The sequence below is a fragment of the Takifugu flavidus genome, chromosome 4 (genome assembly GCF_003711565.1).
Source record: "Takifugu flavidus isolate HTHZ2018 chromosome 4, ASM371156v2, whole genome shotgun sequence".
NCBI classification, from domain to species: domain Eukaryota; kingdom Metazoa; phylum Chordata; class Actinopteri; order Tetraodontiformes; family Tetraodontidae; genus Takifugu; species Takifugu flavidus.
Genome location: NC_079523.1, coordinates 8,068,365 through 8,083,491, shown reverse-complemented (window position 1 = coordinate 8,083,491; position 15,127 = coordinate 8,068,365). Strand labels below are relative to the sequence as shown.

The following is a 15,127-nucleotide window of genomic DNA, read 5'->3' as shown; positions in this document are numbered from 1 at the left end:
ACTCTGCTTCAGTGTCATGGCAACACACCTCATCTCTCATTCTCTCTGTTATGTTGACATTCGTTCAATTACATTATATTTCCTTGTTATGATGTGATTTTCAAAGACAATTTGTCCTTTGGCTCTAATTCATTATAGAACGCGATGTTTTATTAAACCGAATGTACCCTGTTATTAAAAATAACACCTTTGGGTGATATTGTTTTATGCTTCTTGTTGTCATCACCATTTTGAACACGCTTTTTTCACAGGTTTTTGTTCACAGGAAGTTCAAAATCTTTTATTCCCATTTGCAGAACTGTTTTGATTAAGAATCAATTGAAAACTATTCAACTAACAATGAAAATGCAGCATTTGCAGGATTTCTGATATCAAAGATTAACATAATACTGTTTGTTCCATTGATCTCTGTCAGAAGAACACTATTCAAACATGTACTTTATCTCCCGGAGGATCAGACAAGATTAATCGCTCCTGATTTCTGACATTCGTGGGACTTGTAGCTATGCTAATTGCCTTGTTAATTGCCTGTTATTAAATTCAGACACTCTGCAGTGATTCTGAAGCATTCCTTATGAATATTCAGTCCCCTGAAGGATACCTGCATTCAGCCTCCTCCAGTGGATCCTCACAGTGACCTGATCTCAAAATGTCTGATTTTCCTAAGGTCACGTCACACAAACGGCAGCGAGTGAATCTATAATCCATTCACTTTCCCCTTTGATGACTGGAATGTTGACTTGAGCTGATATCTGTAGATACATCTGATGGAGATCCTTTTTACTCCGTTACAACCCACAAAGACTGAGTAAATATTTTAAAAAGCCCCATGCTGCCATAGTCAGCAGACATATTTTGTTGAAACAACAGCCTGAGGGGCAGGTGAATATGGAGGCAGTTTCCCTTCTGCTCATCTGAAATCAGTCCATTAGCCCAGAAAAGCAATAAACCGTCACAAAGGACTGCTGCTGATTCTGCCTAGAGGGTCATCTGTCTCCAGTCAGGTAGCTTATCGCGAGTGCGACCTCCAGCTAAGAGCTATTCATGTTGAATCACAGTTTATCTTGGTTGGGGAACGTTCCTGATGGTGAGAGAGAAGCTAAACTGCTCTGTTTAAAGAACGATGAATTCTCAGTATTGATCCACGCTTTTGCAGAAGGGTTCATGTGGATTCAGCCAATATTAATTTGGACCCCAGGGGGTGAGAGTGCCGGCTCTCTGAGGTCATCTCCATGTCTCCCTGTTGTTTATGACACCGCAACACCTGAAGTCCACTTGGCCTCCAGCAGATCTGCAGAGAGTGGAATCAGGAGAGCTTCCTGTTGTCCCTGTTGTCTGGGACCACAGTCAGTGGCTTTTAGAATCCAAATTTGAGGATTAAATCCAACCTCTGTGGAAGCTGCACCACCTGTGAGGGGAAATTTGCAAGCAGATGATCTAATGATGTGGCCAGAGGAGCCTCATTACCGCGAGTCTCGTGTTCTGCCGGTCGGATGTCGGTGTTTCGAGGATTCCTGAGGGGTCGGATGGGCTGAGCTGTTCTTGTTGGACAGTTTTTCACTCACATCACACAGGAAAGACAGAAGCAGCACGAAGCATCAGTGTGGGTGTTTGAGACGTGCTCAAGAGGGAGGATAGTTTCTGGTCACGACACACACACGCACACACACACACACATACATATATATACACACAAATACACACTTACATATGTGTTTGCATAATGCTCATCCAGTTCTGTAAGCCGAATCATAAAAGGGTTTTGAGACATCATGTGACTGTTCAGCAGAGCAGCGTGTTAAACACATGAATTTGCATGACTGAATACGCTCACACGTGCCTACCGTACATCTGCACCCAGATCCACATCTACAGCCAGAACTACCTGCGAAGGCATCTGCTGGAACCCTGAGAGCGATGGATTGAGCCGCTTCAAAATCCCGACCTCAGCTCCGTCCAAAACAAACTGGACGGTTCTGTTGTCTGTTCAAACAAAAGCCTGTGGTTCGAGTTGCCGAGGACACGAGGAAGCGTTGGTGTTGATGTTCCCGGAACAGCTGCGAGAGATGGACCAACCAAACGTTCCGCTTTAAAATGGACCAAAGCAGTTAGACTCACTCTGATATTTGTTTTGCTTTGGTGCAAAACGCTGCATATTTCATGAGCATTCTGAAATGAAATCATCTTTGGAGGCAACAAAATTTCTAGAGTTTCAGATCTGCCGTGTAGTCTAATAAGCAAGGCCATTTGAAATATATGGAACATTGTAGTCTCATTTTCACACGCTGCCAAGATGACACCAGGGTGTTCTACCATCACTCTGTGTGTGTTTGCTGTGTATACCAACGGGTGCCGTTGGAGCATATTGCATTTCCAAATCAGCAGATTCACGCCGAACCCATCACAGCACGCTTTGCAGCCCAAGCGAGGAGAGAAACTGAGTATAGGCTTGTTGTTTTTCATTTAGATATTAAAGGAAAGCAAGATTATCACTATTACTAAAAAACATATAAAGGAAATAAAACAAATCAGCCAATTACTGATGCGACGGTCCTTTTACTGTCCTCCTTTTCTTTGTCCTAAACTCTGGTGTTCATTTCCCATCTGTTTCCATGGTTATGATGTCATCGCAGCAGAAATAAAATAAATCACCTGTGTGACTGGAGGGTATCGGAAATTTTAGCCGGTTTAGTCATTTCTTAAGCACAGCTTTGCTGGACAACTACAGGGCCGGAGGAGGAAATGTATTAATGACACATTTATCTGCAGCAGTGTAATATAACAGCAGCCCAGAAACACAAATATATATCTGTGGGCCACCGAAGTAGTCAAAGAAATTCCATTTCATGCAGCGGTGCAGCTGCTAAAGACCTCATAAGCAGGCGGAGCCGCTGCTCCCTGGCTCCATTTGTTCCCTTTAGTGCTGCTGAACGACAGATTGATCACGGCAAAGCTCACTTTCATCAGGGTTCACTTCAGAGGCAGAACCGAACCGTACGCCGTCATCCACACTGTCACTGTTTTGGCGCGAAACCATTTTCGACGCTAAATTTAGAAAACGCTGAAGAACAGATGGAGATGGGTGCAGGAATGCGTGGAGCTCTGCATATACAGTGTAAGGCCATTATCAAAACCACTTCATCTTCAGTGAGACGCTCTGTCTGGATCATTCTGAAGTCAATGAGGGTTTTCAGATACAGATGAGGTCCGCGAGGCCTCTGATGTGATTAATGATGATGGCTTTCCTCTGTGTGACAACTTCATATTAGTCACAAAAAACAGCCAGGAGCCGCACAAAAAGATTCTATATTAAAATCTAAAATGCACATAAATTGACAATTTCACAGAAAATGAAATACAAACAGACGAAACAGCCATGAAAATGGATGTCTGAGAGCCATTCCAAAGAAAATACCACCATCTTATCTGACCTTTTGTGTAAAATTAAGTCCCGAAAAAGTGCAAGCGTACAAACAACTGTGAGCTGAGTGAGTCGGCCGGTAGCTCAGAGTGGCTTTACATCTATCTGCAGTAATCCGTCGAAGGATGAGGAGCCTCTCATTACATGGACTGGGCTGACAGTGAGAGCGAGCTGCTCCGGATCGTCGTCAGGGGAGCAAAAGTTGGGAGCTGAACTTGTTATTGAGCAGAAGCGGCTCATGATTATGGATGGAGTGTGTTCCCTTTGACTGAACTCACCTTTTGCCTGTTGTCTCCTGCCCTCCCTCCACAGCTCATCAGTACATCTTTTCTCTTCCCTCTTCCCTCTTCCTCTGTTATTTCATGTACCGGTACTCCTCTTCAAAATTTCCGATACCCTCCAGATTCCCAGCCAGATTACAAAGGTACCAGCCACTACTGTAGCTTAATGAGGAGGACAGACCTCGCAAAACCCAAAACCTTCTCTCCTCACAGCTCAGGGTCTGTCTCAATTCTGTTGTCAGCCTTGTGTTCAATGACTAATCGCTGCATGCTGGACAGGAAAAAGAAACCTGAATGGATCACTACTGGGCTGATCACATTACAGCATGTTTATGCTCAGCACAAATGCTTATTGTCATTTAGACCTCCGACCTGTACAGAACTCTTGATGCAGCGTGGTTTTGAAGTGGCACATCATCCCCTCAACCTAGTAACCATATGTAAATAATATGAAGTTCAAGTGTGTGTCTGCATCAGCTGCACGAACAGCACGACACCAGGTTTGCACGGAAGGGACAGATCTGGCCGGGCCGGCTCGGCCGACAGCATCCGAAGACATAAAAACCATAAAAACAGACCCTGAACCAATCAGGATCTCTACAGGATATTTGAAATGAACAGTCGATGGCAGCTTCTTTGGTGTGTCATCTGTTTTCTTCTTCAAGAACATAATTTGGCGTATCATCAAGTGTTGGATCATTATTTCCCAGACAGCTTTTCAACCAGAAGCTTCATGGATTGAGAAACTTTAAAAGCCAGACTCGCAGGCAGTCTGAGAGTATTTTGGTGGAGCTGGGAAAGGGGAAAGGACAACAATGGTGCAGGATTTCTACAAAATGCTGGTCAACCCTGAAATACAATGTGTTTCCATGGTAACCCGATAAGATTTTTCAGAAGAGGTTTCCTTGGACGGGTTTCAGATGACAGAAAAGAGTTTGAAAGAGAGTAAATATGTGAATAGAGAGATGTGACCCGATCTAATCCCCGTGCCCGCATGAGGCAATGGCAAAGAACACCATCCTTCAGATCCTATTTGGACGGAAACTAACAATTAGCCAGGAGAATGATGATGAACGTGCTGCCTCCCAGTGATTCCAGGCCTGATAACATCTCACAATAAATGATCTCCTACCCTGAATCAACCAAAATAATAAAATTATACCTAAAATTCAGCCAACTTTGTCTTTATTTATTTGATTATTATATTTCCGACTCTGCTCTAACATAGAAGCAGCCATGAGAAATCCACTCGATAATAAAAGGATCTTTATTGGTGTAATAATTTAAAAAACAACAATACTGCACGTTCCGGTAGGCTAAGGGGGAACATACTATCAATAATATAGATGCAACACAGCTCTGCAGTGTTTCAGTAGTGTTAGCAGATCGATGCTCCTTCTCGGTTGTCTGTGCTGACAATCGAACCAATTTTGTGCGTAAAAAACATCTTTGCACTTTGGTTTACTGAGACTTTTGCCTCCCTCTCTGGCTTGAGCCCATGTCTGTCTTCTTCCTTTGACAAAATAAGGGGTAAACATCTACCAGGGCCAAAGTAGATCATGTGGCCAGAGTAATCCAATTGTACCTGCAGCAACTAAATCACATCATCCCAGCAAGGCTTGAGAGAGGAAGTGTGCTTCCATAGGCTCGCTTGATGGATGGTCAGTCTACTGAAACACTTTCCCTCCTTTGCTCCTTTTCTGTTCTGCTGTTTTAAGAGCCTTGGAGCTATTTTCTGATCTGTCTGATGGTCTGATTATCATCTGTCTGGGGTTTGACATAGTCATGTCAGCCAATAAGGATCCTGATACAAAGATGGTCCAGCTGGATGAACATAAAATCTGTAATCACAGAGATGTGATAGAGAGGGGAGATATAAAACAGGGTCCACGTCTGACCTTTGATCTCTTTGTCCAGTTTGTATTAGACATACAAATGGAGGAGACCTGTCTGCAGCAACGCACTGTGCGATCACATAAGTGTCTCTTTTCGAACAGAAAATGTTCCGATTTATTGAAGAGGAATCGTTGTTGTCATGGCAACAGCGGACTGTTCCCTTTACAGGTGATGTGATGCTGATTGGTCTGCAGATTGATGGCATTTAGATTCCTCTGAGGTACGTCTCGTGCATAGTAATAGGCTTATCTCTCTCTCTCAGTTCTGCAAGTCAATATATGCGATTCACAAATTTTCCAGTCCCTTGACGCGAATGTTCAAGTGGTTGTTCCTGCAATTATGCTTGCAAACATCATTAAAAATGAGCTCAGTGTCACACACACGACTAATCGTTGTTTTTCTCTCTGGAGTTGAACGATAACCTGTTTTTTATTAGAATGTTTAATGAGACCTTTTAAAGCTTGTGTGTGAGAGAATTCATTTGATTTAAGAATTTAAGTGTGACCCTGTCACTGCATAAGATGACGTTTCGAGCTAAGCTTTACTCTGAACGAGGATCCAGAATCATATTCAGAATAGAAAGCTATTTGTCTGGTGGACTTGCATGAAGGAAAGAACGAACCCCACAATGCCAACCCAGATCTAAATCCCATCTGTGGATTACAAACAGACCACCTTTCCTTGAGAGAAGAGGCTGGTTCCATCCTGTCCAGACTTCCTTGCCATTCTTTGGTACTGGACGGCACAGATGAACTGGAAACTTTCACTGTACCATAGGGAAACTCTTTACAAATATAACAAGGAACATATTTTCGCTGCCATGTTGGTGCTTTACTCTTGCCTCCTCTTCTACCATGACGCCTCATGAGTCAAAAGAAACACCTGACAGCTCCTTTCCTCATCCTCTGCTCGCCCTGGATGACATCAGGCCAAAAGCTCAGGAGTGAATCTGATCAGGTGCCAATCACTGGTGCATCATGGGACAGACTAATGTCACCTGTATTTTTAGCATAACATAGCATAGCAGAGAGTACATCATAAAAGAAGCCAAATTACTTCAAGACCATTTTCTTCAGGTTTAATCCCATTACGTGGATCACAATTTCCCTCTCAGAATGTGCAAACTTTAGCAGTTTTGTCATGTCCTTTATCGAGATAATCCACAGTTTAGCTTTCAGAACATTCTGCAGCCTGTGACTTATTGGATGGAGGTGTTTTTATTTTTTGGACGAGAGCCCAACAGGCTGTCTTTGCTTAAAGGCTTGTTGCCTTGCAAATTTATGATGATGACACAGGCAGAAATTCCTTGTCACTCTTTACACAATGGCAGCAGCACATGATAAAAAAGAGCAGAATCACAACATAAAGGAAGCTTTGCCGTCTACAACTACAAGGTTCAGTCCAAATTAGTTAAATAGCTATGCTTAGCTTGACATTATTATCCCTCAGGATCCTGGGATAAAAGCTCTTCTTAATGCTGGTTATTACTCAGTCTGTATCGGCATACCCTGCATCACACGTCTACATTTACTAATAGTCTGGTCTCTTGGGAGTGAGCACAGGCCTTGTGTTTACTCAGATATTCCTCAGTGAGTCAATAGACCCATTACCTTTTGGAAATCTCCATTGCATTTTAGAAAATGCTAATCAAAATGTGCAATGAATGTGAGTGTGTGTGTGTGTGTGTGTGTGTGTGTGCGCACGCTGCAATCCATTTTCCCTTGTTGACCTAGTAGGGCTCGCTGACACGGTCTCCCTCCCAGAGAAACGGGCTCTGGAGTCATTTCAAACAATCTGAACGATCTTTTCGTTCCATTTATTCCAGTTGCGGTTGCCCAGCACACACAGGCCGAGTGCGTTAGCAAGAGGAAATGAAGCAGTGGCAGAACCACCCTGCACAGAAATGTTGAGCTGGGTGCTTAGGAGCTGACTTTGCTTTGTTTTTTAATCCCTCGTAACAAACTCGGATGTTCAAAACTAACTGCAGAACATGACGGACAGCTGAGCTTCAACGATGCCTAATGTACAACAACTCCATTTCCTGCTTCTCCTCAAAACTGACTGCAACGCAGTGCTTGCACACTGATAGTGTGTGTGTGTGTGTGTGTCCGTGCTTTTTCCAAACAAAGAGCGACCAGAAACGTGTGAACGCAGGCACATTTGATTGCATTTATCACCCAGAGGAGTGAGGAGAGATGTGACAGCTCCTGCATCATCATCAAACCTTAACTGCAACACTTGTTTTATGTCACACATTTGGATAAAGGATCCAGGTCTAATTACTAGCAGTAATTACAGTTAAAATGATGTTTATAGCCTCAAACGTCTGCTTCTATTATCCTTACTTGGTAACCAAAAAAAGCCCCAAACTAACCTGGTCAAAGCTGGTGTTTTATAACTGCAGAGCAGCTCAGGATTGGACTGGTAGAGTGGAAAATAATCTCTTCTCAATGGTATTTAGGAGCCAATCAGCGCTGGGGCCAGGCGAAAATAATCAGATAAAGAGAGACGGGTGAAGGGGGGATAGGAGTGACGTAGGCAGACGCAGAGAGAGCGTCAGAGGAAAAGAGCAGATGCGGCCTTTGGGCTGAAGCTGCTGAATCACCATGTCTCCTCTCATTACTGCATCACATCATGAAGCCCGAGCTCTTCCACCCCCCCAGTGCCGCACGCAGAGACGGTCGTGATGAAAGGCACAGAGCAAAGGCAGCAAAAGGAGTACGAGATGGAGGAAAACACATTGCGATTCCCAAATCCGCTCCCTTCTTTTCTCGCCCCCCCCCGAGGTCTCATCACCCTGAAAGGCCGCAGGCTCTGTCTCCTCTTCACTCACCTCAGCCCGTCTGTGCTTCTGTTACGTAAAACACACACATACACACACACACACACACACACACACACACACACACACACACACATGCTCTCTAAATGAAACCACACAGGAATAGAGACACACTCCTCATAACTTGCACTTCACTGGCTGTAAAAATCAATATTGTTTAGCAGAATGCTTCTCTCTCCCAGAGGTTCTAGTCAACTCTTGAGCATTTTGGGTGAAATACACCCTGCAAACAAAATGGAAAGACATTTGGAAACAGTGCCAGCTGAGATGTGAATCGTCATTGGTAAATGTAAGTTTAGATATTAAGATGCCAGCAATGGTTTTCTGGATAAGCCTCAAGCTCAGACTCGAATCAGGAGGTTGATCTGCAACACAAATCCTGCAACACACTGTATGTGCACGTACACAGCTCGAGTCCATTTTGTCACAGTGTGAGTCCACAAGAATCAGAAATCAAGCCACAAAATGGTGCTTTGAGGGGGGTAACAAAGTTATTTCATGTTTTTATTATCCTCACTTCAAGCATATCTAAAAAATCAGCATTAAAAATAACACTGATAAATGTGCAATAATTAACAATAGATCAGAAATGTAAAATTGCATTGAACATGTAAGAGAATAATCTGAAGATTAAAGGTAGCTCACAGGTATGTCTGATGCAGCACATCATCTAACCAATGCTGGTTCTGAAGCACTTGCAGCTTTTATTAGACACGAGTCCTTCAGCATTACAGGCGGTGTTAATACGTGTTTGCCATGAGTAGAGCCAGTGTTTTCCTCTACAGGCATCAGACGTCCAAACTGGCTCAGTAATGCCGCCACATCGCATCTTTTGTTGATGACGGGGCCTCAGACGTTGCTGTGTCATGGTGGTGACGGCCATTCACTTCAGCACAAGGGGCTGCTGACTCCCGTACAGAGCGGCCATTCTGGTTCAGCACCGGAGCAGTGAAACCTCAGTGTTCACGCATGCTCCGCATCTCTACACACGGGTATTTTCAGAGCTAATCCCCGCGCTGTCGCTTCGAGATCATAGCATCGGAACGGAGTGAAAAGCATTCAGGCTGCTTCATGCAGTGCTGTAATCCAGACCGGTTTAAAATGACCTGGCACCAGTTTGCTTCCTGCTGATAATGTAATTGTGCATTAAAATCCTCGCAGCACAAATGGGTCATTGAAGCATTTACAATGACATGCTCTATCTTATTTCAGACTTTTTTAAAATATCATTTATATCCTCAACATCTAAACTAAAAATTCCACGTCAACAAAATGCATTTAAATATCGGCATTAGAGAAAATTAAACTTGTGTCTCCGTTTCTGCACATTTGTCTGGTCATAGGTCTAAAAGTGTCAACATCAGCATTAAAGGAGTATCTAGTTTGAAAGCGTAGCCTTGTCAGAGCAAAATGTTTGTTTTTTTAAACGCTGACGCTGTAGCTAGGAACATCCAGGAAAGGGTGAAAGACAAGTATGAACTTTTCCGGGGGAAATTTGGCCCTGTTGTTGCTATGGCCAAGATAATCCCGTCAATGAAATTCATCAGAACCTGCACAGAAGATCAGTCAATGCAGGAACTTCCAAGAACGGACAGTAGCAAGTGGAATATGTAAACTAGCAGAAAGCAATGATTTATTCAGAGCTACATCGTCTTCTGTGACAGTATGAAGTAGAGCCTGATACGCTGTTAGCCAAACTATGCCATCGAGGGTTGAAGGCTTACTCACAGATCTTCAGCACACACACACACACACACACACACACACACGCTCACACGCTCGTGTTTATGTAAATATGAGCACGCTGTGTCACAAATGCAGTCAAAAACAAGGGCAGTTGACAGAGCTGACAGGTAAGACACGTGAATCTGAAGCCCACAGTAGAGCTCTCCTGCCTCTCTAGATTAGCAGAACTGTTTCTATTTTGGGAGCAGTTTCAGTGAGAGGAGAGGAATGCAGTTTAATAGAGAGAACAGAGGAGTTAGAATTCATAATTCGCTCCCAGATCTTGTTCTCTGGCTGACAAGAGACCAAACAAACTCCACGCCAAAAGTGGAGAGCGTCCCAGATACTCACAAACGGTCAGCCAATGGACCACTGGACAGAACTCAGCTGATCATTGGATCACTTACCACTCGTGCTGGGGCTCGTCAATCACCAGCAGGATCTTGAACTTCTTGGAGAGAGAAGGAGACGGAGCCGACTGCTCCACAAACGCCGTTGCAGATGCAGCTGTCTGCTTGACGGCATTGGTGATGGAGCTGATAGAGCTGAAGAAGCCTGAGGAGCCGCCAAAGGAGGAGGATGAGGTGGATGAGGACTGGGCCTGCTGGGGCTGCTGAGATATCTGGCTGAGGCGCCGTTCCTGACTTGCGGGGGAGCTGGCGGGTGCCTGGGTCGGTGCTGCAGCTTTGGTCGGGGACTGAGCTGGGCCTGGTGCTGGGGATGTGACCTGCTGGGTTGGGGAAGATGCGGTCGGCGGTGCTGGAGCAGGCGGGTCAGGCCTCTGGAGGTCTGTCATGTAGCCATTGGGAAGGTTGGACATGAAGGTGCTGTCGGAGAGCCGGCGTCGGAGGAAGTTCATGGTCGCAAAAGGTCAATCGATTTGATCTCGAGTGGGTCTGGATGGAGGGGCCGCAGCGTCGTGGACGGGGGGGATCAGAGGTTAGATGAATGACAGAGAGCGACTCAGTCCTGTGGTGGAGCAGGGCGCGTGACGGAGAGCTGCTGCCGTGCTGGAGGAACGGAGAGCAGTGAGGAACGGGAAGGAGGGATCGAGCTCTGGTCCAGTCTTCGAGAGACAGCTCTCCAAAGCACAGCCAAGCCAGCGGAACCGCGCGTGTGTTATGTGTTGATCCTCCTCCTTAGCCGCACGCCTCCTCACAAATGTGTGACGTGTGTGTCAGAGCGAGGGAGAAAGAGAGAGAGAGAGATACAGAGGGAGCGTGAGGGAGAGGGGTGGTGACTGCCTTCCTGCCCCCCCGAGCTGCTGCTAAGCAAACGTGCTCTGGAGATGCTGCTCTCTGCGCTTATCTCACCCTTTCACTCATTCATGTTCCCTCGGTCCTTTCCCTCTCTCCCTCATTGTCAACCCCACACACACACACACACACACACACCTCCCCCGCCCCCCTCCCCTCCTGTCATCACCATCCTACATCATGGGCTACGCGTGCGTGTCGTGCCGCAGCTTTAAAGCGTTGCGTGCCGTGTGCAACCACTGGAAGGGGGTTTCCTGCAAGGATGCATAAGGTGGAGTTCACAGATGGCAGCACCATCCACCCTGCAGTGCACGCCCCTCCTCCCTCTCTCTCGCCATCCTTCCACCACTCATTTCTGTTCATCTCTCCTTCTCTTCACCCTTTGTATTCACGCTGGGAGAGGAAAGCATCATCATCTGAAATCTCCCTCAGTTATGGTGGCGTAATGGAGGACGGGATTGGTTGGTGAGCTCAACCAGCCCGCACACAGAGGAGAATGCCGAGCAAGGAGGCGGAGAATCGATGCTCTTATTGCTCCCATCGAGTGGTTTAATAGGGGAAATGATTCCCTCCAATAAAACGTTTTGCAGTCATTACCCTGCAACAACAGGGTATGAGGGCAACGATGGTGCCGGGCATCATCGAGGGTAGCATCTCCAAAATTCATTATCAAGATTTAAAGGACAGTAAATAGAAATGTAGATGTTACTCCTGTATGCAGTACAGAAGAAAATCGAGACTCATTTAAAACGTGAACCCGAGCACAAAGGAAAACAACAAGAACAAACATGTCCTTCACAATGCCCGTTATACAACCCGCGAGGGGTTGTTCAGCGTTACAACATTACCCTTAAATACCGGGAGCAACAGCAGGCTGCTCTAACTGTGTGGTACTTTTAAACAGAGGAGGAAGGAGCACAGAGAAAAAGAGCTCCAAGATGAGCAAGACTATTCAAGCGGGAAGAAAATCCCAGGAACAGAAGCGTGACTGCAGCAGAGAAAATAGTCTTCTACAGGCCTCACTGAGAACGATGAGTTTTTCACAAAATATATGCAGATGTTATTCAACCTAAAAGTCAGACCAATCCATTTGTTACACGAAAAATGTGATTCCATCTCAACTGACAGGAAAAGTATTGCTTGACCTTAAGGCTGCTGAAGGGCTTCTACAGACTGTCTGAATTTAATTAAAACGATCCTGCAACTTTTACATCTCCTTTAAAGCTCTTTTAAACAACTCTGCAAGAACACTGAAATACTACTGATCTAGATATTGCTGTATAGATATAACAAGGCTCTGAACATATATGGTATATTCTCACATCAGGACAAATAATATGACGTAATGTGTGTTTTTTTTACCTTGTATCTATTGAAACATAGAATGAATTAATGGGAATAACTGTTCAACTTCCATCTCTTTAAAAAACAACAGCTTTTTTGTCTATATTGGCTCAAGTACGAACTCATATAACGGTTATTCTGCAGTCAGCCAGTAGGTGGTGCTCAACATCCCTCTGCTCTCACATCTGTCAGATGTTTCCCTGGTGTAGCAGACATGCGCAGAGATGCTGGTACAAAGAATCAATCGTACACACTCAAGTGGAGGAGATGTTTTTGTGCTGAAGATTTTCTCCTGCCGTTGCATCTTTCTAGTGAGCCGTAATGATCCGGTCCAGTGGAGACGAGGGCTACTACCCAGAATGAGTCAGATCCTAACTACGTCTTTCATGAAACACATTAAGATCATGTTCCCAAACAGCCTTTTCAGATACTAATCGTGCTGTGTCAAGTACTCAGAGTTCGTTTTTCTGAGATTTACTATAATTCTCTGAATTTGAAGGTCACGTCCTTCCCAACATGGTTCTGAGGCGTTAACTCAGAGGAGGCTTGTGTGAAGTGCACAGATATTGATGGTACCTTTTTTCATTTTTGATAGTTAAACCTGAACGTCTGAATGAAGAAAAAGATTAAATCGTCACGAGTGACCCTTGAATTAGCTTCCGATAATTGTAGATCAGGGGAAGTTGCTACGAGTCTGAGTCTCTCAATGAACATTAAATGTTTTGTGCAAGGATGAAGCTTTGAAACTGAATCACCCACTCAGATATACCAGAGGAAAATCCTGCCAAACACACATGAACCCCGCCCCCCCCCACCACACACACACACACACACACACACACACGAGTAAAAGTTAACTCACGTGAGCTGATTGTGAGTCGATTGTTCTGTGTATTTAAAGGGACAATAGAACAGTGGAGATTGAAAACTACCATGGCAACAAGAGGAACAGAAGTTGTTGGAAGCAGGAAGGCTAATTTGATATTTTAAAAAATTCACACATTGTTGAGAAGAGCAAAAAGGAGACTCGAGTAAATAGTGAGGGAAGCAAGACCTGGATGTCACACTCTGAAAGGTGACCAAACATGTATGTGCACATTCATGTGCATGCGCTCAACCAATTAACTAATGCAGGTGGTACAGTTGGCCCCTAAATCCCTTATTGACCTGATGGATTGATCTTCATAACGTTTGCAAGCAGAGACTTTTGTGCAACAACCCGTCCAAAGAAGCTGGATTCAATTTGCCGGACAGTCCCCTGTCCTGTCGGTGTTGTTGAACAGCGTCTAATTTTAGCTCAAACACACATTTTAATTGGACGTTGGCTTGCCTTTGACTCACAGATGATGAACATTACTGCCATGTTGGCTGCTCGGTAACGCTGTAACCCAGCAGAGGAGGAAGATAAAAGTGACTGCTTCGGTCCGCATCTTAGTGTGTATCTATTTGTGTGTGTGTGTGTGTGTGTGTTGTGTGTGTGTGTGTGGTGTGTGTGTGTGTGTGTGTGTGTGTGTGTGTGTGTGTGTGTGTGTGTGTGTGTAATGGTGCATCTTCTTTTGATGTTCCTCCACTGAGCACGGGCAGCAACAGTGATCTCCATGGCAACCATTGTGCAAAAGCTGAAAAGATTATCCTAGCAGGTGCATATGTGCGAGCCTGTTTGTGCAGGATCTGCTAGCATGCGTGTTGTGAAAACAATCTGACATGGTCTCTCGAGCCAATCCTGTATTTTCTTCTATTGCATCTGCTGTGCGTCTGTGTGACCCATCGACACATTTGTCTGCATGCTGAACTGAAGTGTGTTGCTAAAACGCACTGGGTCCAGCAGGGGAAAGAAATTTGATCCAATCAATTCAGTTTTCCTTGTACTGCTTGTTTATAACTGAAGTTTTCATGGTACTCTATTAACTTCATTCCTCTGCACCCTGACTCATATGAAAATGAGGTCAGTAGAATGCTAACTTGTGCTAACCTCTTTACTTTCCCTTTTAAACTGTTTCCCCCTGCTTCCCAAGCCTTACTTAATGAATTATAAAAAAAACATTGCATTGTCATCATTGTCCTAATTTGCCTAAACATTATATGAGCATGATTACAACAATATAGATAGAAATAAAAATGTGTGTGTGGAGAGTGTAATCCTATTTATAAATCAAAGGTGTAGATAATGCTGTCAATGAAGGCATCATAAAAGAACCTTCCAGTTCATAAATCCTTTATTCGACAGTACAATCCAGTGAATTTATCAATATTCATTAGCCTAAAATGATCTCACTGCAGAGGATAATATTTTCCCCCACCTGACAGACAGTCCCACACTGAGCTTCAGACATATTGCTAACTGTCATGAATCCTCATTGCT

General features: G+C 44.5%; 1 protein-coding gene across 2 annotated transcripts in view; it reads right to left on the bottom strand.

Moving 5' to 3' along the window:
- syn2b (synapsin IIb) overlaps positions 1 to 11,500 on the bottom strand; it is a 42,683-nt gene extending 31,183 nt beyond the window's left edge. Inside the window, exon 1 of one of the 2 annotated variants that reach the window (XM_057029083.1) lies at positions 10,573 to 11,500. In XM_057029083.1, the coding sequence (XP_056885063.1) occupies positions 10,573 to 11,024 (452 nt within the window). In that variant the 5' untranslated portion in view covers positions 11,025 to 11,500. Of the gene's footprint in view, positions 1 to 1,844; positions 2,030 to 10,572 lie in introns of those variants that run through there. The other variant, XM_057029085.1, reaches the window with a different exon arrangement.
- Between the last annotated feature and the right edge of the window lie 3,627 nt (positions 11,501 to 15,127).